This window comes from Chenopodium album, chromosome 15 (genome assembly GCF_948465745.1).
Source record: "Chenopodium album chromosome 15, dcCheAlbu1.1, whole genome shotgun sequence".
NCBI classification, from domain to species: Eukaryota; Viridiplantae; Streptophyta; class Magnoliopsida; order Caryophyllales; family Amaranthaceae; genus Chenopodium; species Chenopodium album.
Window position 1 is genome coordinate 31,664,013 of NC_137848.1, and position 24,305 is coordinate 31,688,317.

Sequence of the window (24,305 nt, forward strand, 5' to 3'; positions counted from 1 at the left end):
CTTCAGATGCGTCCGTTAAGCGTGGATTTCTCGAATAAGTACTTGAGAGGATCCATTCGTGATACTACAAAGACTGTGTGAACAAGCATGTAGTGTCTTAACTTGGTTGTGGCACAATTTCTCAAGTGGTGTATAGCGTGCTTCATATTCGAGCATCTTTTTGCTTAGGTAGTAAATGGCGTTTTCTTTCCTTTCTACCTCTTGTGCGAGCATAGCTCCCATTGTTTCTTTGGTGACTGTTAAGTACAACCTTAGAGGGATTCCTGGAAGCACTAGGGCAAATACAGGAGGATTGCCGAGATAAGCTTTGATCTTCTCGAAGGCTTTTTGACATTGGTCGTCCCATATTACTAGCACGTTTTTCTTAAGCTTCTTGAATATTGGTTCACATATTGTTGTTAGCTTAGATATGAACCTACTTATATATTGTAACCGGCCAATAAATCCTCGAATTTGCTTCTCGGTTTTGGGCGGTGGCATTGACATGATCGCCTTGATCTTGGTTGGATCTATCTCTATTCCTCTAGAGCTTATGACATATCCGAAGAGTTTCCCTGAGGTTACTCCAAAAGCGCACTTGGACGGATTCAACCTCATGTTGTATTTTCTTAGCCTCTTGAAGAATTTTCTTAAGGCCACTTGATGTCCTGGACGGTCTTTAGATTTCACAATCATGTCGTCCACATATACTTCAACTTCTTTGTGCATCATGTCATGGAGTAGGGCAGTTTCTGCTCGTTGGTAAGTGGCACCCGCGTTTTTCAACCCGAATGGCATTACCGTGTAACAGTAAGTACCCCAAGGTGTTATGAATGTTGTCTTCTCCATGTCTTCTTCGGCCATGAGAATCTGGTTGTACCCTGCGTATCCATCCATAAATGAGAGAAGTGCGTGATTTGCTGTATTATCTACCAAAATATCGATGTGTGGTAAAGGGAAGTTGTCCTTTAGACTTGCCTTATTTAGATCTCGATAGTTGACACACATTCGAACCCTACCATCCTTTTTTGGAACTGGGACTACATTTGCAACCCATTCGGGGTATTTGGATACCCTGCTAAAACCTGCAGTTATTTGTTTTTGTACTTCTTTTATTTTAAGAGCTACGTCGGGTTTCATTCGACACAACTTTTATTTTACAGGTTTCATTCCTGGGATTAGTGGTATAGTGTGCTGAGCTATTTCTCTATTAATGCCTGGCATATCTTCATATGACCACGCGAATACATCGATGAATTCTTTAAGTAGATTAATTAAATCGGTTCTTTCATCTTTGTTTAGCGTGAGTCCGATTTTAACTTCTCTTTTAATGGTTGGATCTTTTGATATATCAACCGTTTCAGTGTCCTCAATTATTGGTGTCTTATTTTCAATTGTTTCCATTGCTTTAATAATTTCTTTGTCATTTTCATCGTTAGTTAAGCAATACTCGTCATCTTGAATTAAAGAAAGACACGAGGAATAAGGGGAAGAAGACATATTATGAAACTCAGAAATCATTACATCGAATAAAGAAATGTCTATTGGGGCTTGATTGCTAACTATCTTAGGAGTAGATGAAATAGAAGAATTAGAGGGAGGTTCTACAACTAGAGACTTAGAGGACTCGATAGGGGAGGACTCAGACTCAGACGATTCTTCGAACATTGGTCCTTGTCCTGTAGTTATTGAGATCTTCTTTCCGCTTGCAGTAGTTACCTTCACTGTCTTGCGCCATCCTCGTACTAAATCCTCTTCCGGGTGATGAGCTTGGAGGGATAAAACTTTTCGCTTTGTAGGACTGTTTAAATGAGTGAAGAGTTATCCTCTATATATCTTGGCTCATTCTTTTCTTGCCCAAAGAGAAGTCCCATGACGTTAAAGTCAAAGCATGGGGGTGCTTTTTCTCTATGGATAGGAGTTGGGATTTCATCTAGAAAGCAACAATCCAGAAATATTTCGAACCAAGGTTGTCTTATACCGTTTACAACAAAGGGTTCTGGAAATTCGTAACATGGGTAATCTTCTCCCTCTCTTATGAACTGTCCATTTAAAGTAAGAGGGTATTGATTCATTGGGATTGCTTTCTTTTGTGCGCGAGCATTTCTACATGCTTTTGATTTTTCCTGGGCTTGCTTTAGATCTTCAAGAGTCGGTTCGAAACCAAGTCCGAAAGTATCTAATTTAGGGAGGCTAGGTAGTCCCATCTGTTTTGCTATTCCTTTCTTCTTTCCTAGAGTCATTCCAGGGAAGTGTCCTTGTTTTCTCAGGATAGCATTGGTTATCATGTTGGAGTGGAGGTCGTAGCGAAGAGGGGTCCTTTCATCTTCCTTGATTAAGGAGACCTCTTCATTAAAGCCCCACAGATCTTCGTCATTTTCATCGTGCTCCACATTGTTTAGTGGATTTTCTACTGTTTTGATCCTCATGAGTGAAGCATCGATTGTAATTGGTACTCCTCCAACTATGGCTTTCACTTGTTGGTGAAGAGATGAAGGGATGGCCTTGAGGTCATGAAGCCAAGGGCGTCCCAACAGTAGGTTGAATGAAGCTTTAATATCTACCACTTGGAATGTGGTGGCATGTTCAATTACTCCCGTCGTTATGTTCATGGTAATTGTGCCTAATGCTTGGCGACGTGAGTTATCGTAGGCTCTTATTCCTTGTGTTGACGGAGATAAATCTTCATCTCTTATCCCCAACATCCTCGTAGTTCTAAGTGGGCAAACGTTAATCGCCGATCCATTATCTACCAGAGTCATGAGGACGTTCATTCTCTTGCAAATTACTGTGAGGTTGAGAGCTTTGTTGTGCTTGTCACCTTCCGGCGGTAGATCTTTGTCGGAAAAAGTGATCAAATTAGTAGGACTTGGGAGATCACTCGTGAGGAACTTAGCCAACCCCTCAGGAGTGGTGTCCGATTCTATCCCTACTTTTGCTAAGGCATCCATGACCGCAACCCTATGTTCTCGGGATGTAGCTAGAAGTTTCCACACGTTCATTTCGACCTTAGTCTTTTTTAATTGTTTGACAACATCGTTGTCTTCTATGACTGGTATGGGAACTTGCTGAGTAGTGGGAATAGGTTGTGTAGTAATGGGAGGTTGTATTCTCCCGGATCTGGTGAGGACATCTATAGGTGAATCCTCTTCATCCCAAATGTCACCTATTGGATATATTGTCGAAAGTGGAGTTTCTTCGACGTCCTTGAGGTAAACACCCTCGTCATCACTATCCCAAACCCTATTAATGGTAGCATCTTGTTCTTGTGGGATTTGAACTAGCTTCTTGTTATCAATCAATCTTTGAACCAAGTCTTTGAACTTGAAACATTTTTCTATAGTATGTCCTCCCGATTGATGATATGGACAGTAGTATTTATCTGTCCTTTTTAGTGATTCAAATGGTCTCGGTTCGAGAGGTTGAATTTTACCATTCTCGGAGAGCATTTTGAACATATTTGCATAAGAAGTCCCAATTGGAGTGTATGGCTTATTGCTCCTTTTTGGTGTGTCAATTACTTGGAGAGAGAACGATTTCTTTTCCTTAGGTAGAGGTCTACTTTTGAGTAGTTCGTTTCGTTCTTTTACAACCTCCATGGCCTCGCGTAATAATTCTCTTGCTTCCAACACAACCTGAATAAGGATACACACTTCTTGTTTTGTCGCAGGTTCTTGTCCACAAGGAAAATGATCCTCAGCATCTTCGAAGACTTCCTCCTCTTCTTCAATAGCTTTGATAGGTTTAATGAGGTTCGAGGGGTTAACCTGATTTTCTTCATCGGAAATAGCCAAGGAATCCGACAGTGGTGCATTATTGATACTTGGCTTCTTGCTTGTAGGGGGCAATGGAAGTTTGTTGTTATCGATTAAATCTTGGATTGCTTCCTTTAGCTTCCAACAATTTATGTGAGATGGCCCCTACCCTGATGATACTTGCAATGTGCGTTGGGGTTCCAGCTAGCCGTTCTCTTCTCGACAGGTGAATCCCCAAACAGTCCTATGGGAGTTATAAAACCTTTTGCATGTAAGCGATCGAATGCGGTGTCATAACTCATACCAATAGGAGTAAAGTTCCTCCTAAATGGTTTCTTTTGTCCTTGATTATTCATGGCGAGGACTTCATTCAAATTAAAGGTGCTAACATTATTTGAGTGGGTGGTTTTGGAAGAAGAAGGATTGTCGTTCTTCTTGCCTTTCCAGCCACTATTGGAGTTACTATTGTTAGCAGCTTTTTGTTTAGCTAGGTCGTCTTCAATATTGATACCAATGTCATAGACGGCCTTGAAAGTGTGCAAGTTATTTTGGTATTTGAGATGCTTGGAATATTTTTCCTGGAGATTCTTGATGAACATTCTCACAGATTCTTTCTCACTAGGCACCTCAACCATCTTTGCAGAAGTTTCCCTCCATTTATTAAAGAAAGAAGTAAATCCTTCATTCTCTTTCAGCTTGAGTATTACAAGTTCCCTATGATCAGTTTCAACTTGAATATTGCATTTATATCTATCAATGAAAGCGTTTACAATTGACTCCCAACTAGAGGTTTTCTCTTTATCAAGAGAAAAGTACCATTACTGACAAATGGTTTCTAAAGATAGAGAAAACACAGAATGAAAAGCTTTCTTGTCTATTCCCTTAATATTCATTACAGTTTCAAAAGCTCTTAAATGAAAATAAGGGTTATCCATTGCTTTGAATTTCGGGATGTCGTTGGCATTGAACTTCTGCGGAAGAAGATCCTTGTCCACTGAGACCCCTTGTGAGCTAATGCCCTGCAATCTATAATCATTAGATAATCTACTCAAACTTTCCTGGATGAGCTCCATCTGCCATTGTCTCGCAGGGTCATTGATTTGAAGAGTCAGATTCTTCAACATTTCAGCCATGTTAGCCACCTGTCCCTTGAGTTCGTTGACTTCTTCCTGACTTGCCATTTTCTTCTTAGCTTTCCTTTTTCGACCGATTGGCTTATCAAAAAGTGAGACTTGAACGAAAGTGTTATCCTTGATTAAACGCCCTTCCTTTCTTAACCATGTGATGTAGATTAAACCATATTTGTTTTAATGACTTAACTCAGGTTGACTTTGATTTTATGGTTTAAAAAAAAAAAGCAAAAATAGGGTGCATATTTTTGGGAATGGGTTCAAACAATTAATTGGAGGATTAATATCTGACTTACCCCCCTAAAAAAATGATGGAAAACACGCATTCAAGACTCTCAAGACATGATAAAGGTGTAACATACATGTTAAGTGTGTGCTTTATAAGTGAGTGCAAGTGACATGCTTTGACCCTTATGTATGACCATGGGACTAAGTGCCTAGACTTAATTAAGGACTTAAACATGGATAAAGCCATTAACAAATTGGTTACACTGATTAGCAGACTGGTTAATTAGACTCGTCGTGATGACTCGAGTAAGAATCTGGACTGTCGCCGGAACAACAGAACTATCGCCACAGTTTAAAGCTTGTCGCCAAACGACAAATATGTCTTCAGGCGACAAGCAGTAAACTGCGGCGCCATAGCCCAAACTCCTGCGCCATTGCTGGAACATTAATCTGGGACTGTTTCCAGTAAGCTTACTTTAAGAGGACATGCCTAAAGTCGTACTAAGTCAGATTAATTACTTTATTAGTCTTTAATTAGTCAAATTAATTAATTAATTAATTAGACAAAGTCCTTTTTAGTCATTAATTGGTTTATTTAGACTTAAACACAAGTCAAACAAACGGTTAGCACATATAGTGTATGCACACGCAAAGAATGCACAAGTAGTTCAAATAGTCACAATATGATGCAATGAGTTTGCAACCTAACCATGGCTCTAGTTCTCTAAAGTTTAGGATATGGGTTAGTCAAAGAGGGTCCATGGTTATGAGTCCGGATGCACCGCGCGGAAGCCTTACCTTTGAAAGGGTTGGCGCGAGTGGATGGGACCCCGCAAGTTAAAAAACTTGCTTCCACGGTTTGGTGGATTCACAAACTCGGATGTACCCGTCGTTGCTAGGAGCGTTTGATTGGGTAGATGGAGCGTGAACCCCCAGAGGGTTATGTCCATATGTAGAACACATATGGGTTTTAGAAAAGTGAGAAAAACTCAATCAGGAAGTAGAATCGAGCCAACAGTGCTAGAAATGGTCAAAACAAGAAGGCAGAGTTCTGGCTCGGTATTGGAAGAACTTGGCGCCAGACTACAGGGACTGTCGCTGCAAAAGTACCCCTGTCGCCAAGGGACAGAACTGTCGCCAGGCGATAGAAGCACTTTACAGGCGACAAGCCCTGTTTTCTAGACGCTAGTTCCTACATGCCTCAGCAGGTATCTACGTTCTTAGAATTTTTCAGATTTCACAGCATTATTTCAATTCTAGTTGTGAAAGATATTTCTCAAATTTCCTACGTGTAAAAATCCTATGTTTTTGACTCATTTCGGATGGTCTATCCAATGAGGACCTTTTTTATGCATATGACAATAATGCTAATCAAAATTACGCACATGAAATACTTAGAACTTTTCGAGTCTCATCCACTCATTCTAAATCATTGCCGAAATAAATTTCAGGAATTAAAATAGAAATCCTCCCCAGTGGAGTCGCCAAAAACTGTAGGGAATATTTCAAGCATTACCCCAAACTTGAACCCCACTGTGATCATACACTTAAGCATGGTGGCGTCCAAAGGGAAGGAAGCTAGAGCAAAAGAGTCGCCAACAAGTTTTAGGAACTTGTAAACCATTCACAAGGTGAAGATTACACCCCTTAACGATCTAGGAGATCGTCAACTCCAAAAGGTCTTGAACCAAATAGGGTTCGGGGATGAAGGTACAAATCCAACCTAAAAGAGATTGAACCTGCCCTAAATAGGCATCTACTTTATTCTTCTCGTATTCATGTGCGCTTTCTGACTAACATGCAATCAATAGGTTAACCCTAAACCTGTTTATCTATGTTGGTTGAATTTAATGCACAAACAAAACTATTATTGGCGATCACTTGAATTATAATCATATTAGCCCTAAACAAGATTATTAATTATCTTATTAAGCGTGATTACAAGTACAAATTCCCTTTAAACATGCATAAAAGGCGTGATCAAGCAATAAAAATAATAATCATCAAGCAACATAATAACAATCATGTTAATAATAAAGCTTAAATATAATAGCAAGATCCTAGGCATGATACTAACAAGATTAATAACAAACCCTAGCATGTCACTAAGCAATAAAGATCAAAGCTTTAGCCCTAGCATGATACTAACATGATATTAGAAAAGAGTAAAAGGCACCCTAAACATGATACTAGAAAGCAATAAAGATATCCTAACATGATACTAGGAATTAAACAAATTGAAACATGCTTTCTACAAGAATAGAGCAATAAGATTACATACTTTGATGCCTAGTATCTATTTCTAATAACAAAATACACGCGTTAGTAACTTCAAGGAAAATATAAATCAAACAATTAAATTAAATAATTGAAATAGAGATTTAGGACCAAACCCTCAGAAATTATAACCTTTCACGTCTAGGGCGAAGACAACTTCGAACTCGGCTAGGTGTGTTTAGTGCTTGTGAATGCGAAATTTTGTTTATGAAAAGCTAGAGAGATGAGAGCATAGAGAGAATTGAGAGAATAGAATTGATGAATGTGGATGATGATTGTGAATTGTAGATTGTAGATGATTGAAAACGGAGGTTCAAGACCCTATTTATAAGAAAACAGTCCGGAAATAGGTAGAATTTGATAAGGAATAAAACTCCACTCTGTCGCTGCAAAACTGACCTTGTCAGGCGACCAGGAATGAGTTTTAAAGCCATTATGTTACAATGAATATTGTAAGTCTCAAACCTTACATTGTCAATCCAGGAGTAGTATATTCGAGGGATCGAATTAACGACCTCTCTAACATTCTGATCGTTGATGCCTCCACTCCCTAGTGCACCAATGCCACCTCAACAAATGGCATGTAGACAATTTCGCAGTTTGGTCAACTCATAATCCTTGAACCTTCTCTTCCAACAAGTTAGAATAGATGCCAATATGTGTATGGAATATTTCAAGCATCCCACACTTGAGCCCCACTATGATCATACGCTTAAGCATGGTGGCGTCCAAAGGGAAGGAAGCTGCAAAAGAGTCGCCAACAAGTTTTAGGAACTTGTAAACCATTCACAGGGTGAAGGTTACACCCCTTCACGATCCATGAGATTGCTAAATCCATAGTGGTCTTGAACCATGACTGGATATTTGGGGATGAAGGTACAAATCCAACCTAAAACAGATTGAACCTGCCCTAAAATAGGCCTCTGCTTTATTCTTCTCATATTCATGTGCGCTTTCTGACTAACATACAATCAATATACTAATCCTAAACCTGTTTAATCTATGTTGGTTGATTATTAATGTACAAATAAATCTATTATTGGCAATCACTTAAATTAAAATCATATTAGTCTAAAATCAAATTATTAATTATCTTATTAAGCGTGATTCCAAGTACAAATTCCCTTTAAAGTTGCAAGAGAGGGCGTGATCAAGCAATAACAATAATATATCAAGAAAGATTATATTATTTGTTCCAGGTGTAGATCCAAGGGTTCTGCTGGTACGAGCTGAGTTTGTTGATGACCTGCGCAAGGCAACACACATAACTGCCCTCGGGGGTGGCTCGAGGAACCCCCCTCCGATGCTTAAGTTAGAATGTGTTTAGAGAGAGAAAGTGAACTTAGAGAGATGTAGAGAGTGTAATAACTTATGTGTCTCACCTCTTTTCCGTTGTACTTTATCCCTTATTTATAGGTGTATGATCTCCTTTGTGGAGAATCTTACTTGGTCAGCCTGCGGGCTGACTATGTCGGGCTGGGGAGCCCTTTTGATTATTCTTCCAGCGATGAGTTCACACCCCGGGGGCTAGTCCGGGAGCTCGGTGATAGCTCAGCAAGAGCTATCCTATACAACTAGCCCCTCAAGAGGTGGTATGAGGTTACTCATGCCGGCTCTTGTTTACGCGGTGTAACCTTTTTTAATGGTTCCGGCTGGAAGAAATAGCTCATCTGGAGCTACCCTCTACAACTAGCCCCTCAAGAGGTGGTATGAGGTCACTCATGCCAGCTATTCTGAGCGTATGGTCGTATCGGCGATTGCTTAACGGGTCGTTTGGCTAAATTACCTCCTGTACCACTATCCCCTTAAGTCTCTAGATTGACTACGCGATTTTGAGACTTGAGTGGTCATGTTGTAGGTTGGTGGAGACTCGTTGTGCTTATTCTTAGTGATAGTGGCTTTTTTCTGCCTGCGACGCGTATGTCTTTCTGTATCTAAGGACGTTTCATATATTCCTGCTGATGCTAGAAGAATAATTGTCTTCTTGGAAGGGACTTTAATTATTCTGCCTAGAATTTGAGACATGACAAGCCTGCGGGGAGGAATTTCGATTACTCCCGCTGAAGTCTGAGAAATGACGAGCTTTCAGGGAGGAATTTCGATTACTCCCGCTGAAGTCTAAGAAATGACGAGCTTATAGGAAGGAATTTCGATTACTCCCGCTGAAGCCTGAGAAATGACGAACTTGCAGGGAGGAATTTCGATTACTCTCGCTGAAGTCTTTATTTCTATATATTATTCATTATTGTTGATTTAATTTTTTTTTTTCGGGAACAGTGTTTTACATGAGTGGGACACGTGTCAGCCATCTGAGTGGTCAGTTTATTTTTAATGGAGTGACATGGTGGTTTGGCTTTATTTTTTTACTCAGCCGCCTATCTATTTCCCATTAACTTCACTGTCCCCCTTTATTTCTTTTTACCTTCTTCATTTTTTCATCTTCCTCCACTGTTGCTGTAAGTTCTCGTCTTTCTCATTTTCTCTTGTCCTTGCTTTTGTTCCACTTTTTGTTTTGGTTGTTTATTTTCTCTTATTTCTTCGTTTTCACTGAGGTTTCTTGCTTTCCTGGTTGTAGTTTGAAACCTTGCTCTTCGTTTGGCTCATTGGTGTCGCCATTGTCATTAGTGCTTCGTTGCTTCTGCAACTTTTTATCATAAAGGTACTATTTTTGTGCCTTTTGTTGTATGTATGTACCCAATTCACTTCTCTATGCGTTTTTTCTTCGCAAAATTGCGTCTTTTTGATCAATTTTGACTATCTTTGTCCGATTATTCTTCCCCTTCTGCTGTTGTACTTATACTCGCAATTCCTTTCTCCAAATTCTTGCATTTCCTTTTCTTCGTTTGCTCCTTTTTTAGGATTTGACTGATCCTTGATTTTTGGCACCCCATTTTCTTCGTCTTCTTGGGGAGCTTTTTTGTCTTTGTAGATTTTAGAATGTCCGACGCTACTGACAGTCAAAATATGAGTGAGCCTTCTGTGGCCGCGGAGTCCGGCTCTCCTTCTAAGTCATCTCACTTAGGTGAGCACTCTACGCGCACTTCCTTTACTTCTCCTGCTTCTCCGCAGCGCTTTTCCTCCTTTTCGGCTTAGACCTCGTCCTGATTTCTTTGACCCTTATTGCAAGCGGGTGCTTATTCAGGACATGATACCTATATCCCATCTCATTCATTTAAGAAGGTACGCGATGTGCCATAAGCTATTAGCAGACTAGGTTAAGGCTAATCCCCCTGATGTTTCTCTTGTTATCCCTATTCCTCATGTTCAGCCTTTAAACAGTTTTGCTTGGCTTGATGACGTGGCTGATGTGAATTGGTTTGACCATTATGTAGTGCGGGGTAGCAGCGCTGCAACTTCTTCACTTTCTCCTTCTCCTGTTGCTGCAAATATGAGTGGGGTGGCTGAATCTTCCTAGTAAACGTGTTTTTTACGACTGCTAGACTATATACGTGGAGGAGCCTTTTGAGTAGGGTAAATCTGACTTTTTCTTGGACAAAAGGTGTCATGGCCCCAAAAATTGCGTGCTGGATTCCAACTGGTGTAAGGACGCAAGGAAGTTGGATCTTGCTGCTCTGGGGAAGAAGTTTTATGGGTTTGGCCAAGGCTACAAGCTAGTTTTGCCAACTAACGGCTCTAAGCTGTCTGCTCCTCCTGCTGGTCATATTGTTGTCTTTGTTTCTCAGCTAGACTTGGGCTTGAGGTTCTCCCTTGACCCTACTTTGGACAAGGTCTCTCGGGCCTTTAATCTTTATATTGCTTTGCTGCATCCTGCTTCTCTGCACACTTTGATATGTTTACTGTGGTTTCTGCGATTTCGGAGGTACCCATAATCACTGCATCTATTCAAGTCTCTGATGAGCCTGAAAAGGTCATCTTCTGGTTCCGAGTCTGGGTGGTATTACGTGGCTCCCAAAGAGGGTCGAGTCTTGTCTTACCCTAAGCTTGGCCGCTTTAGGGCCTGGACTAGCAAGTTCTTCTAGGTTGCAGTGCCTTCCTCTTTTGCCGTGCCACGCAATTTTAGGGAGATTTGCACTAATATGGCTGGGGTTACTGTTTCTTCCACTGAATCTGCTCGCAAAACAGATGCTTATGACATGCTGCAGGGAGCAGGCACAGGTGATGCCAAGTTTCCCAAGTTTTGGCTGCCCAACTCCTTGTACATTGTGGGCAATGCGCAGTTTTCTGTTATGCGCTTGTGTTCTACCCATGTGCCTGGTAAGCCTTGTCTTCTTTTTATTTTTCCTTTTATTTGTAAGAGTTTTTCTTTCTTTGCCTTTGCCTATGATGTACTCTTATGCCCTTTGTTCTGTCTCCTTTGCTGCCTGATTTTCAGGTTATGACAAACTGGATAGGGGCATTCTTGGGTTAAAAGACAACTAGAAGGACTTTCTTACTGCCAGTCCTGATAATCCTCTAGAACTTTTTAAGACCCTAGAGGTTTATGTTAGCTCTTTGAAGGGTGAAGTTCGCTTAGCCCCAGCTGAACTAAGAGCTGTTTTTGGCACTGTGACCGCTGCTGATCTTGCAGGGTCTGGTCGTGCTGAAGCTGAGCCCTCGTCTTCTACTGTTGGGGGGCGACGGGAAACTCGCCCTTCGTCCAAGGAAGTTACTTCTGGGTTTGAGGCGTTAGTGGCACCGGGTGCTTCTCTTGAGAAGCATCCTGCTGCGGCTTTCGGCCGGGTGGCACCTCAGACCTCTGTGGTAAACGAACCACTGAATCAAGCTTTTGATGAATCCAAAAACGATAATGCTGATGACTTTGCCGACAACGTCCTTAAGTTTCCCACTAAGGAGGCTGGGGCTGACGCTGTGGTGGGTGAGAAACCCACAATTTTTGCTGAGCATGTTCTGCTCTCCCAGCATAGGTACTACCGTTGCTGCTAAGGACGCTACTGGTCCTTCTACTAAAGCTCTTGACTTCCAATTTCCTGATGAGGCTATTTCCAATTTCCTGATGAGGCTATTTCAAATTTCCATGGATTCCCCCTTGCCCTTCCGGACTACGAGGCCGTCTGCAAAGTTCTAGCAGAGGAGGGCACTCTCATCCCGGGAGTTTGCACAAGCAGGATCATTCAGTTATTAATCTTGAGGATGATCTTGTGATCTCTCCCTCAGGTGATGCCGATCAGCCTGCTGCTAAAAGGGCTTACACTTCTTCTACTCTTGACCCATTTGCTTCTCACTCTGCCAACACTGGGCTTCTTGGTGAGAATGCTGCTAAGGAGACTAGCACCCAAAACTCTAGTGAGCTTAATCACTATGTTCACCAGTTCTTAGGTGATGCTTTTGAGAACCCCCTTTCTCCAACCTTAATCTCTGCTGGAGGCACTTTCCGTCATACTAGACCTATAAAGTTTGTGGAGGTTCCCATTGATGCTACTCTTCGTCCTCTGTTGTGCCCTGATGGGGCTGAGAACGCTCCATTCCACCCTTTGATGAATGTTCGGGCTGACGAATCTTTGTTTGTAGACAACCTGCAAAATGGTGGCACTTTGGGTTATCGCCTAACTCAGGGCATTAGTCTTCCTGCTGACTCTACCAGCAGCTCAGTCAGTCTCCCTGCTAAAACTGCGTGCCATGATTTGCAGAAGGTTAGCTTTTATATATCTAGCTTTTCTTCTTTGCTCTAGCTTCCTCCTTCTACTTATTTTCTTACTTTTTACCTTAGCTTATTTTTAGTGTTTTACTTATCTATTTCAGCTTGTTTGCTTTTTACCAAGTCTGTTGGCGACTTGGCTAATGCCTTGCTTACAGTGGTAAAAGAGTATCAAAATCAGGGCCTAGCCCTTACTCAAAAGGATAAGGAGATCCAACAGGCTCGGTCTGAGAGGGATGCGATGGGACAATGGCTGATGAGGTGGCTCCATTGAAAGAGAGGGCGGATGCTCTGCAACTTCAGCTAGGAGAATTCCAGCTCACCAAGACCAAGCTAGCTGACTGTGAGGGACAATTGGGAACTTCTCAAGCCAGGGTGCAAGCTTTGGAGGCTGAGATGGCCGATTTGCGGGCTAGGAGAGAGAATGAGCTTGAAGCTGCTAGGAAAGAGGCACTTAGGTCTTTTGTGCTTTCTCCAGCTTTTTCCAAGCTGCTCGCTGATCGCCATCATGGGGGCTGGGAAGCCGCGGCTCGCTGTGTGAGTAGTCTTTATGGCGAGGGTGAGGAGCAGTAGGCTCGTTTCAACGCCTTTTGGGCTAAGGTTGAAGTTGCTGGGGAAGCTGGCAGTTTCGATCTGCCTGCTGACCATCCTCGTGTTGCTAACTATAGAGTCCCTAACCATGCTATGTTAAATCTGGAGGTGCCTTCATGCGCTGACATTGCTGCTACCATTGGAGTGGAGACTCTGGCTAATGAGCAATAAAGGTTTTGGGGGCTGTCTTCCCCTTCCTCCAGCGGTTCATCGGAGTTTCCCTCACCTAGGTCTGTAGTTACTAGGTAGCTTTTGTTATCGTCTTTGCGGTGAATAGCTGCCAAAGATTGTATTTTCTGTGTGCTTTCTCATAACACTTTACTTTCTGACTGTTGGGTTTTTCTAGCTTAACTTGAATTCTGTATTTCTCTGACTTTTTTGTTGAAGGTTTCCTTATCCTGTTGGATGGGGGTTCAGCTTTGTGAATGTTGTAACTTTTCTGCTGAATGTTTACTTTGTCTTGGTGGGCAGAGGTTCAGCTTGCATTTAATAACTCTTCTGTTATTTCATTTACTGTTTATCTTGTCATTAGTATGCTTACTCAGATTTGCTGCTGAGTCATGGTGTAGTGGTACCTAAATCTTAACTCAGCAGCCCCTTTGCCGTACTAGGTGAAGCCTCGTAGGTTGGGCTTTCCTGTTGCGCTTATTTTTACTACTTTCTAACTTTGCTCCCTGTCCTGGCTGCGTAGGGCCTCCTTATCTCTCGGCCCTTTATTGCACTTGGTGGGAGCTTGTCAATTTTATGCCATTCGTCTTTTTATGATGAAGGCTTGTGTGTTATGTCATCTACTTAGCTTTTGTAGAGACTTATTTGCATGTCATTCAACTTACTTGGCTGTGACTTATTCGCATGTCATTCAGCTTATTTGGCTATGACTTATTTGTATGTCATTCAGCTTGTTTTGCTGTGACTTATTTGTATGTCGTTCAACTTGTTTGGTAGCGACTTATTTGTATGTCATTCAACTTGTTTTGCTGTGACTTATTTGTGTGTCACTCAACTTGTTTTGCAGTGACTTATTATTTTATGCTCTTTACTTATCTTCTGTAAAGAGCTTATTGCTGGTCTATCTCCTCTCTCCCCTACAAAAGAGGTGAGCTGGGCGGGACCAAGAGAACCTTGGTGATACCTGCTCAGCCTGCCCTTTTGTCTTTCGTTCACCTTTCCCTGCTTAAGTTGAATGTGCCAAGCCTCCCCCTAAAGCGTCCCCGAGGTGGTGCCCTATTTTACTTTGAGTAGGTAGGTTAAACTTAGGGAAGTGTGATCTTCCTGCCTAATGACGTCTTGCTGCACCTTATTGTGATGCTTTCTGCCTTGACTTTAATGTTTGTATGTCATTTTTCTGCATGTTAGTGTGCAATGCTAAAGCATAACTCAACAAATAAACGTGTTTAGATAAGTTCATATAGTATACTCCTCACGTAGAGGCTCATATTTTATTGAATTCAAATGGTTTAAATTGCCTTGATTAACATAGCATAGTCTTAAACAAAGTTCTTACATAATTAAACAAAGTTTTTCGACTTCTACTTAGCCATTTTAAACAAAATATTTCTTTAACACATCTGCGTTGAAACTCTTCCTTAAGACCTGACCTTCTTGATCTGTGAGGAGGAAAGCGCCTGGCCATACTTGCTCATGGATGTTGAAAGGGCCTTCCCATGCCATTTGGCTGACAGCTTTCCATACTGGTTTCCCCTTCCCATTGCTGCAGTCCTTCTAAGAACCAAGTCTTCAGGCAGTAGTTCTCGGTGCTTGATTCTTTTGTTGAAAGCTTTTGAGATTCTTCTTTTTTGGGTTGCCAGCCTGAGGGCTACTTTTAGCCGCATCTCTGGAATGAAATTTAGCTCCTCCAGCAGGAGCTTCTCATAATGCTGGATTCTTAGGCTAGGGATTTGCACCTGTATTGGAACTACTACGTCTGCCCCATAGCCCAGGGTGAAAGGACTTTTTCGGTAGATTCCTTCTCAGTTGTTTTGTTTGCCCATAATACCTCTAGGACTAGGTCATCCCAAAGGCCTTTATGTTCTTCCAACTTCCTCTACAAGGCTGATAGGATCAGCTTGTTTGCTGCCTCTGCTTGGCCATTGCTCTGCGGGTGGCAGACTGAGGCGCTTGCATACTTGGTACCCATCTCATCCAGGTAATCTTTAATGATGTCACAGTCAAACTGGCACCCATGGTCGAAGACTATGCACTGCGGCACCCAAAATTTTGTTATGATGTTCTTCCATATGAACGTTCTTACTTGGGTTGCTTTTATGTACTTGGTGGGATTAGATTCAATCCACTTGGTGAAATAGTCTACTGCCACTATGAGATACTTCTTTCCCGCTGACCTAGTGGTGAAAGGTCCTAATATATCCATTTTCCACTGAGCGAACGGGATCGTGCTGAGAATTAGGGTCAGATCATCTGCTGGCTGATTTATAACTGGAGCATACTTTTGGCACTTTTCACACTTTTTGACGTATGCTAAGGCATCTTGTGTCAGAGTTGGCCAGTATGCTCCCCTTCTAAGCACTTCAACTCCTAGGGCTTTCTCGCCGATATGGTTGGCACAGATCCTTGAGTCTGCTTCTTCCATAATTTTTTCCTGCTCCCACTCTGGAAAACACCTCAGCAGTGGCTTAGAGAAGCCCTTTTTATTAAGCTCCGTGTTCATCACCACGTACCAATTGGCGTCCTTTTTGACTTTTTTGGCTTGTGTCTCGTCATTAGGCAGCGAGCCATGTACTTTATAGGTCAGTATGTCTGTGAACAATGCTCGCTGCTGCTTAGTGCAATCACCCGCTTGCTTTCTGCAATGCTGCTCTCCTCCAAGACTTCCACCATGACTTTCCTTGTGAGGCTTTGAAGAGTGGAACTTGCTAACTTTGATAATGCGTCAGCTTGGGAAGTTTCCGCTCTGGGGACCAAATCTATCTGAAAATGCATTAGCTGGGCCCCGAGCTCTTTCACTTTGGTTGTGTACTTTAGCATTGTAGGTTCTCTAGCCTCATACTCCCCCTTCAGCTGGCTGGCTACCAGCTGAGAGTCAGTCTGCAGGTGCACTTTTTTGGCTCCTGTGCAATACTCATTCTCAGGCCTGCTAGAGTTGCTTTATACTTTGCCTCGTTGTTCGATGCCTTGAACTTGAACTTAATGGCATACTCGAATACATTGCCTTCTGGCGATGTTATTATTATTCCCGCTCCACTTCCTGTTTGAGCTGTAGATCCATCCACTGCCACCTTCCAAACTCCAACTTCATCCTCCCTCTCCTCTTATGAGGCCTCCACTATGAAGTCTGCTAAGTCTTGAACTTTGATAGCTGCCCTAGGCTTGACCTCGAACTGGTACTCAGAGAGTTGTATCGCCCACTTCAGGAGTCTGCCTAAAACGTCCATTTTCTGCAGAGCTTTTTCCAATGGGTGATTTGTAAGGATTTGGATCGTGTGTACATCGAAATAGGGTTTTAGCTTTCTTGCCGTTGTTACCATTGCAAAGGACAGCTTTTCTACCAGCAGGTATCTCTACTCAGCCATTGTCAGCACATGGCTTACAAAGTATACCAGCTTCTTCTGTTTCTGCCTTTCGACTAGGAGAACTGATGCAATCGCTTGAATTGAGGTGCAGATGTACAACTGGAGTTTTTCACTCTGCTCCGGGCTGATCATGGTTAGGAGCTTGGTCAAATGCTCCTTGATCCCCTCGAAAGCTTCTTTTTTCGCTTCACCCCACTTGAATTCCCTGTTTCCTTTTAGCAACTGATAGAATGGTAGGGCTTTGTCAGCTGACTTGCTGATGAATCGAGTCAACGCCGCCATTCTCCCTGTCAACCGCATGATATCTTTAGTGCATTTGGGTTTTGGGAGGCTTAGGACTGCCTCCACGTTCTCTGGGATGGCATCGATTCCCCTCTCACTGACTAGGAAGCCTAGGAATTTCCCAGAACATACCCCAAAAACGCATTTCTTTCGGTTGAGCTTGATATTGTACTTGTTCAGCGTGGCAAATGTTTCCTCTAGATCCATGATATGCCCTTCTTGCGTGACGCTCTTAACAATTGAGTCGTCAATGTATATTTTAATATTTCGCCCCTTTTGGTGCATGAACACTATATCCATTGTCTTCTGGAAAGTAGCTCCCGCGTTCTTTAGCCCGAAGGGCATGGTTATGTAATTGTACACCCCCCCTTTAGTGATGAATGCGGTCTTCTGTTTGTCTGCGTTGTGCAGGCTGATCTGGTGATACCTTGAGAAGGCATCCATGAAGGTTAGTAAGGCATGGCCGCTAGTTGAGTCTACCAGCTGATCAATCCGTGGCAGCGAGTAGCAATCTTTTGGACATGCTTTGTTGAGATCTATGAAATCCACGCACATCCTCCACTGGCCATTTGCTTTCTTTACCATGACCACGTTGGCTAACCATTCTAGGTAATCACAAAACTGGATGAACCCAACTTCTAGTAGCTTGTCCACCTCTTCCTAGATTGCCCGATTTTTCTCTATTGAGAAGGTTCGCTTTTGGTGCCTAACTGGCTTGATGTCTTCTTTCACATTCAGCCTATGAACCATTACTGCTGGGTCGATTCCTTGCATCTTGTCTGCTGAAAATGCGAAAATGTCCTTATTTGCTCTTAGCAGCTTTATGAGGTGCACTTCCACTCCAGGGTCAATATCTTTCCTAATTTTTACCGTCCTTGAGTTGTCACCCTCTATGAGCTCGACGATTATATGCTCCCCGCTGGGCAGCGGCCTAGCTACCTCTTCCTTCGCAGGCTCAATGTTTTTCATTTCTAACTTTTGCTTATCTTTGTCCTTGTGATATTCTTCTCGCTTCCTTTTTCTTGATTTCCTTTCGACATGTTCACTGGACCTTGACTCTGAGCCTGGTCCTAGCTGGCTGTTTCAGGGCGGTGATATAGCATTGTTGGGGTATCTTCTGACTTCCCCTGAGCTTTGCAGATTGCCCATCATTGGTTGTGTATGCCATGGCAAGGTGATAGGTGGAGACCACCCCGCCTATTTTTTGAATGAGTGGTCTTCTCATGATCATGTTATAGGGTGATGGAGAGTCTATCACTAAGAATTCAGCTTGAACATCTCGTCGCCTTGACTTCTCTCCGACTCGGACTGACAAATCGATTATACCCTCAGGGATCAGTCTAGACCCATTGAACCCGGTGACTTCATAGCTCACCCTTTTCAGGTCTTTTTTATCCAGCTTTAGCTCTTTGAACGCGCTGATATATATGATGTTGGTTGAGCTGCCACCATCGATTAGTACTCTATCCACCTCCCAGTTCGCAATTCTCATCGTCACCACCAGAGGGTCATAGTGAGGGTGGATTATGCCTTTTTGGTCATACTCGTCAAAAGTAGCTCGTGGTTACGGGGGAAGTGGCGGCCATTTGTGCTTTTCATTGTAATTTATCTGGTGGACCATTGCTCGCAAGTCAACCCTTGCTCTATTCACAGTTCCACCATGTACTGGTCCACCATTGATTACATATACCCTGCCTTTTGGCTTGTTGTCTCGGTCTCTGCCCTCCGCTAGGCCTTTGTGACCTCCTCTGTGGTTATGGCCAGTCCTGTCCTCTTCCCTTCTCCTAGAGGAGTTAGAATGTTGCTTGAACTGGTTCAGGTATCCTCTCCAGACTAAGTCCTCTATGTTGTCCTTCAAGTGTGTGCATTCTTCGGCGGTATGTCCATGGTCCATATGGAAGTCACACCACTTGCTGGGATCACGGTTTCTATTTACCATTCTAGGTGGTCTCTGCCACTTATCATCAACTTTGTTCACACTGAAGATATGGGACCTCGAATGAGTAAGCAGGGTGTACCGATCAAACCTTCCAGGCTTGCCTCCCCGTTTCTGGTCTGATCTTCTGACTCCTACCTCCTTGTCTGCATCCCTATGACCTTGCTCAGCCCTACTGGGTTGGTCCACCCTGGCTGTATTTTCTACTCGGGTGGTTTCAGCCCGCTTAAATGGGTCGCTCGGTGCTTTTCTGTTCATCATTGCCTTGTGAGTCTCATCTGCTTTTACGAAATCATGCGCTTTTCCCAACGCTTCGGCCAGCGTTTTGAGGCTCTTTCGCCCCATATACGCTCTAAATGGTGAGCCCGGTAACAAGCCTCTCTTCATTGCCAATAGTGCTACCTCCTTGCTCATATTTGGGATGGTTGTCGCTTCTTTGTTGAATCTGGTGATGAACTCTCTTAGGGGCTCATCTTTTCCTTGAACCAGTGTGATGAGCATCATTATGGCGCTCAATAGAGTAGCTTTTAGTTCCTTTTTCTATATTTTCTTGCTTTATTTTCATATAATTTTTCTAGTTTTCTTTTATTTTCCGTCTTCATAACTCATTTTGGTTTTTCGTTTACTTTTATGAGTTTTTCATGATTTTTGTTCTTAATTTGTTATTTTAGTGTAGTTTCAATTCATTTTGCTTTCTCCCTTATTTTTACTTGAATTTTTATAGGTGAAGTTTCAAAGTTTTATTTGTCGCGCTCTCACGGTTGCGCTCTCATTGATTCTAGGTAATGAACACACAAATATGTGAAGATCAAGGGCTGCCCTCCTCGCGGGCATCATCACGAGAGCACCGTCGATAGGGATGCACGAGAGCGCTTGGAGCAAGACTTCACGCTACAAACTACGAGCAAGAAAGAGGAGTCGCGCACCCCTCAATGCTGTAGTAGGGGTGCGCGCGTAGAGGCCCCCCTGTACGTGCGCGCAGGCCCTTGTGTGCGCGCGCACAGATACTCTCCGTCCCCTTATGCTCGTTTTACTATATATACCCCTTGACTTTTCCTTTTTAAAGGGGGTGACGTTTTCACTTGTACTTGAGACTTATTTCCAGATTTAGTAGAGAGACAAAGTAGAGAGAGAAACTTTAGATTACTTGTTTTGTACTTCAAATTACATCTTTGATCTTGGATTTCATCATCTATTAATGAAAATTAGTGAGAATTTCTTTATTTGAATTTACTTTTGCTTGATCTTTCCTTTAATCCTTGAATGTTTAATTTAATTGTTGATATTTGGTTTGAGAATTTGTTGCAATTTGATTTTCTTTTTTATTAAGCTTGAAATGATGATAGTTGTGATTCAATTTGCTTTGTTTTTCAATTCCATTACGTTTTGTGAGTAGATTAGTAGCTAGGGAGAAGGGGAAGCATGCTTGATTGATGATTTTTGCTAGTTGATGATTCTTGGTTGATTGAATTGTTGCAATTAAATTGGTTTACATAGTTGTGCATGTGATTAATTTGATTAGGAGTGATCAACCTAGATGATTAATCTAGATTGCATAGCAAATTTCAATCACATGAACCCTTGATTTGAGAATTGCTTTAATTGGTTGAATTTGATTGTGATTTTCTTTGTTAGTCATTCATAGTGAAACCTAGCTTGACTTATAGGAGATAGCTCTTGAATTCTATTAATTGCAACTAATGTTTGTCCTTTACAACGTTTGAATCAATTGAGTTCTTTATCAATTGGCATGATCATTGAGCTTGTTTGTGGAACCTTAATCCCTAGTGTTTATCATATTGATTTTCTTTATTTGATTAGTTGATTGAAACCTTAGTTACAACTCAATTCATCTCTCATTCTTCGAAGTAGCTTGACCATAGGCTATAGCATTCTCCCCCTCATTCTTCGTGGTTCGACTCGGACTTGTGTTATACTAGGAATAAGTTTGACTTTCTTAAACGTTTGATTGGTGGTGCTTTAGATTTCAATGACCTAGATTACCACACATCACAGTGACATTAGCTCAGTGGTCATTTTTGTACGATCCACCAAGGTGACGAAGGGCTCCATGAACATTCTCTTCAGCTGATTGTAGGAATAAACGGATCCTTTGGGGATGGCTCCATACCACTCAGCTGCCAACCCCTCAATGATTGGTGGAAATGCCTTACACCAGACTGAGTCTGTCATAGTGTAAAGCACCATGTGGTTCTCAAACGCTGAAACATGGTTCTTAGGTGTTGTGGTTCCATTGTACTTGCAGTTAGGCATCTTTAATTTCTCCATCGGCTTTTCCAGAATCTCCCTGCAAAATGGGGAATCATCTGAGATCACTTGGATTCGTGCTCGCTTCTCCGGTCCTGACTCGGTCCCCGCTCAGAGGCTGGTGACCTGTTGCGAGCGACTCGAGTCCCCGGGCTGCCCTTATCTTGGGCTACCTCTTCTACACTCCACTCTCGATTCAGGTTTCGAGCTTCCAGTTCCAGCACTTTCTTCCTTAGCTGGACCAGCTCTTTTTGCTCCGGGGTGAGAGTTATAGGTGTCGCCTTCTTTGTGGCTGGCTCTATAGCTGTAACTACTAGTGAGGAGCCTATTCCTTTACCGAAATTGGTAAGGACTGCTGTCATGTCTGCCAACTACTCTTTACTGCACTTAGAGAGGTTCTGCAGGATGGCTGGCATATTGACGGGCTGCGGTTTCTGGGTTACTAGTGTTGAGATGATGGGTTCATTGTTCATGCTTGTCAGTGACATTCCGAATTTTAAAGGAGAACTAGACCCTATCGGATCTACAGGCATCGCCGTCGCTTTGGTTGTAGCAGACGTCGATCCGGTTGGGCTACACTTTTGGGAGATATTGGATTTGGGTTTTTCAGTTGATCCTTTTGGATCAAAAGTTACTGACGTTGTTTTCTGTGGTGTTCGGTTCTTTCGATAGCCTTGGAGACTAGTGTTTGTACAGTTTCTTCTCCGTCCATGGCGATCTGTCAACTGGTCCCTTGCTCAGTTGGTGAACCTCAGGTTAAATGATCCTACCCCTCCTTCTAGCGCCAATTGTTCCAAGTGTGGATCCAAGGGTTCTGCTGGTACGAGCTGAGTCCCATAGATGACCTGCGCAAGGCAACACATGTGAACTGCCCACGGGGGTGGCTCGAGGAACCCCCCTCCGATGCTTAAGTTAGAATGTGTTTAGAGAGAGAAAGTGTACTTAGAGAAATGTAGTGAGTGTAATAACTTATGTGTCTTACCTCTTTTTCGTTGTACTTTATCCCTTATTTATAGGTATACGATCTCCTTTGTGTAGAATCTTACTTGGTCAGCCTGCGGGCTGACTCTGTCGGGCTTGGGAGCCCTTTCGATTATTCTTCCAGCGGTGAGTGCGCACCCCGAGGGCTAGTTCGGGAGCCCGGTAATAGCTCAGCGGGAGCTATCCTATACAACTAGCCCCTCAAGAGGTGGTATGAGGTTACTCATGCCGGCTCTTGTTTGTGCGGTGTACCCTTTTTTAATGGTTCTAGCTGGAAGAAATAGCTCAGCGGGAGCTATCCCCTACATTATTGATACAACAAATCATCATAATCAATATAATCTCATCAAAACATAATAATATTAGCAGGATCCTAGGCATGATACTAACAAGATTAATAAAAAATCCTAGCATGTCGCTAAACATTAAAGATCAAAGCTTTAGCCCTAACATGATACTAACATGATAGAAGAAAATAGGAAGCAACCTAAACAGGATACTAGAAAGCATTAAATAACATCCTAACATGATACTAGGAATTAAAATAATCTAAGCATGCTTTCTAAAGATATATAACAATAAAACTACTTACTTTGTTGCCTCGTATCTCTTTCTATCAAAACAATACACACGTTAGTAACTTCAATGAAAGTATTAAATCAAACAATTAATTTAAACAATTGAAATAGGGATTTGGGACCAAACCCTCAGAACTATCAACCTTTCACGTCTAGGGCGAAGGCACCTTCGAGCTTGGCTAGGTGTGTCTAAGTCTCGTGATGGACGAATGTTGTTTTTGAAAAGGCAAGGCTTAGTAAGAGAAAGAAAGAATAAGTTTCTAGCTTGGAGAGAGAAGAGAATAGATGATTGTTAATGATTGTTGGTTATTGTAGGGAATATTTCAAGCCATTAACCCAAACTTGAACCCCACTGTGATCATACACTTAAGCATGGTGGCGTCCAAAGGGAAGGAAGCTAGAGCAAAAGAGTCGCCAACAAGTTTTAGGAACTTGTAAATCGTTCACAAGGTGAAGATTACACCCCTTAACAATCCAGGAGATCGTCAACTCCAAAAGGTCTTGAACCAAATAGGGTTCGGGGATGAAGGTACAAATCCAACCTAAAAGAGATTGAACCTGCCCTAATAATAGGCCTCTACTTTATTCTTCTCGTATTCATGTGCGCTTTCTGACTAGCATGCAAACATTAGGTTAACCCTAAACCTGTTTATCTATGTTGGTTGAATTTAATGCACAAGCAAAACTATTATTGGCGATCACTTGAATTATAATCATATTAGCCTAAACAAGATTAATTATCTTATTAAGCGTGATTACAAGTACAAATTCCCTTCAAACATGCATAAAAGGCGTGATCAAACAATAACAACGAATATAACATCAAGCAACATAATAATCATGATAATCATGATCATAATCATAAAAACAATCATAATAATCATAATTATCATAATCATGTTAAAGCATAATATTAATAGCAAGATCCTAGGCATGATACTAACAAGATTAATAATAAACCCTAGCATGTCACTAAATAATAAAAATCAAAGCTTTAGCCCTAACATAATACTAACATGCTATTAGAAAAGAGAATAGGAAGCATCGCAGGAATCATAATAAGCATATTTGATATTATAACCTTTTCCCTAAACATGATATTAGGAATCAAAATAGGAACCTAAACATGATTTCTATATCATAATATCAATAAAACAATTAAAGTACTTACTTG

The 24,305-nt window shown here is 42.0% G+C and overlaps 3 protein-coding genes across 3 annotated transcripts; all 3 read right to left on the reverse strand.

Moving 5' to 3' along the window:
• Positions 1–15,142: 15,142 nt before the first annotated feature.
• LOC145581055 (uncharacterized) lies at positions 15,143–17,575 on the reverse strand. The gene is made up of 3 exons (XM_081638126.1): positions 17,114–17,575; positions 15,808–16,410; positions 15,143–15,460 (listed from the first exon to the last, which is right to left on the reverse strand). Exons 1-3 carry the CDS (start codon positions 17,573–17,575, stop codon positions 15,143–15,145), a joined length of 1,383 nt encoding a protein of 460 aa, XP_081494252.1.
• An 835-nt stretch (positions 17,576–18,410) lies between these two features.
• LOC145581056 (uncharacterized) lies at positions 18,411–18,860 on the reverse strand. Its single transcript, XM_081638127.1, has one exon. It carries the CDS (start codon positions 18,858–18,860, stop codon positions 18,411–18,413), a length of 450 nt encoding a protein of 149 aa, XP_081494253.1.
• A 72-nt stretch (positions 18,861–18,932) lies between these two features.
• LOC145581057 (uncharacterized) lies at positions 18,933–19,808 on the reverse strand. Its single transcript, XM_081638128.1, has one exon. The coding sequence runs from the start codon at positions 19,806–19,808 to the stop codon at positions 18,933–18,935; it is 876 nt and encodes a 291-aa protein (XP_081494254.1).
• Between the last annotated feature and the right edge of the window lie 4,497 nt (positions 19,809–24,305).

Excerpts from the sequence above, each read along its gene's own strand:
- LOC145581057 (XM_081638128.1), bottom strand. The coding sequence starts at position 19,808 with ATGATGCTCATCACACTGGTTCAAGGAAAAGATGAGCCCCTAAGAGAG.
- LOC145581056 (XM_081638127.1), bottom strand. The coding sequence starts at position 18,860 with ATGAGAATTGCGAACTGGGAGGTGGATAGAGTACTAATCGATGGTGGC.
- LOC145581055 (XM_081638126.1), bottom strand. The coding sequence starts at position 17,575 with ATGGATCTAGAGGAAACATTTGCCACGCTGAACAAGTACAATATCAAG. Across the intron at positions 16,411-17,113 it reads GGCAGAAACAGAAGAAGCTG|CCTCACAAGGAAAGTCATGG; the intron begins GTATACTTTGTA and ends CACTCTTCAAAG. Across the intron at positions 15,461-15,807 it reads AGTACATAAAAGCAACCCAA|GTGCAAATCCCTAGCCTAAG; the intron begins GTAAGAACGTTC and ends GTTCCAATACAG.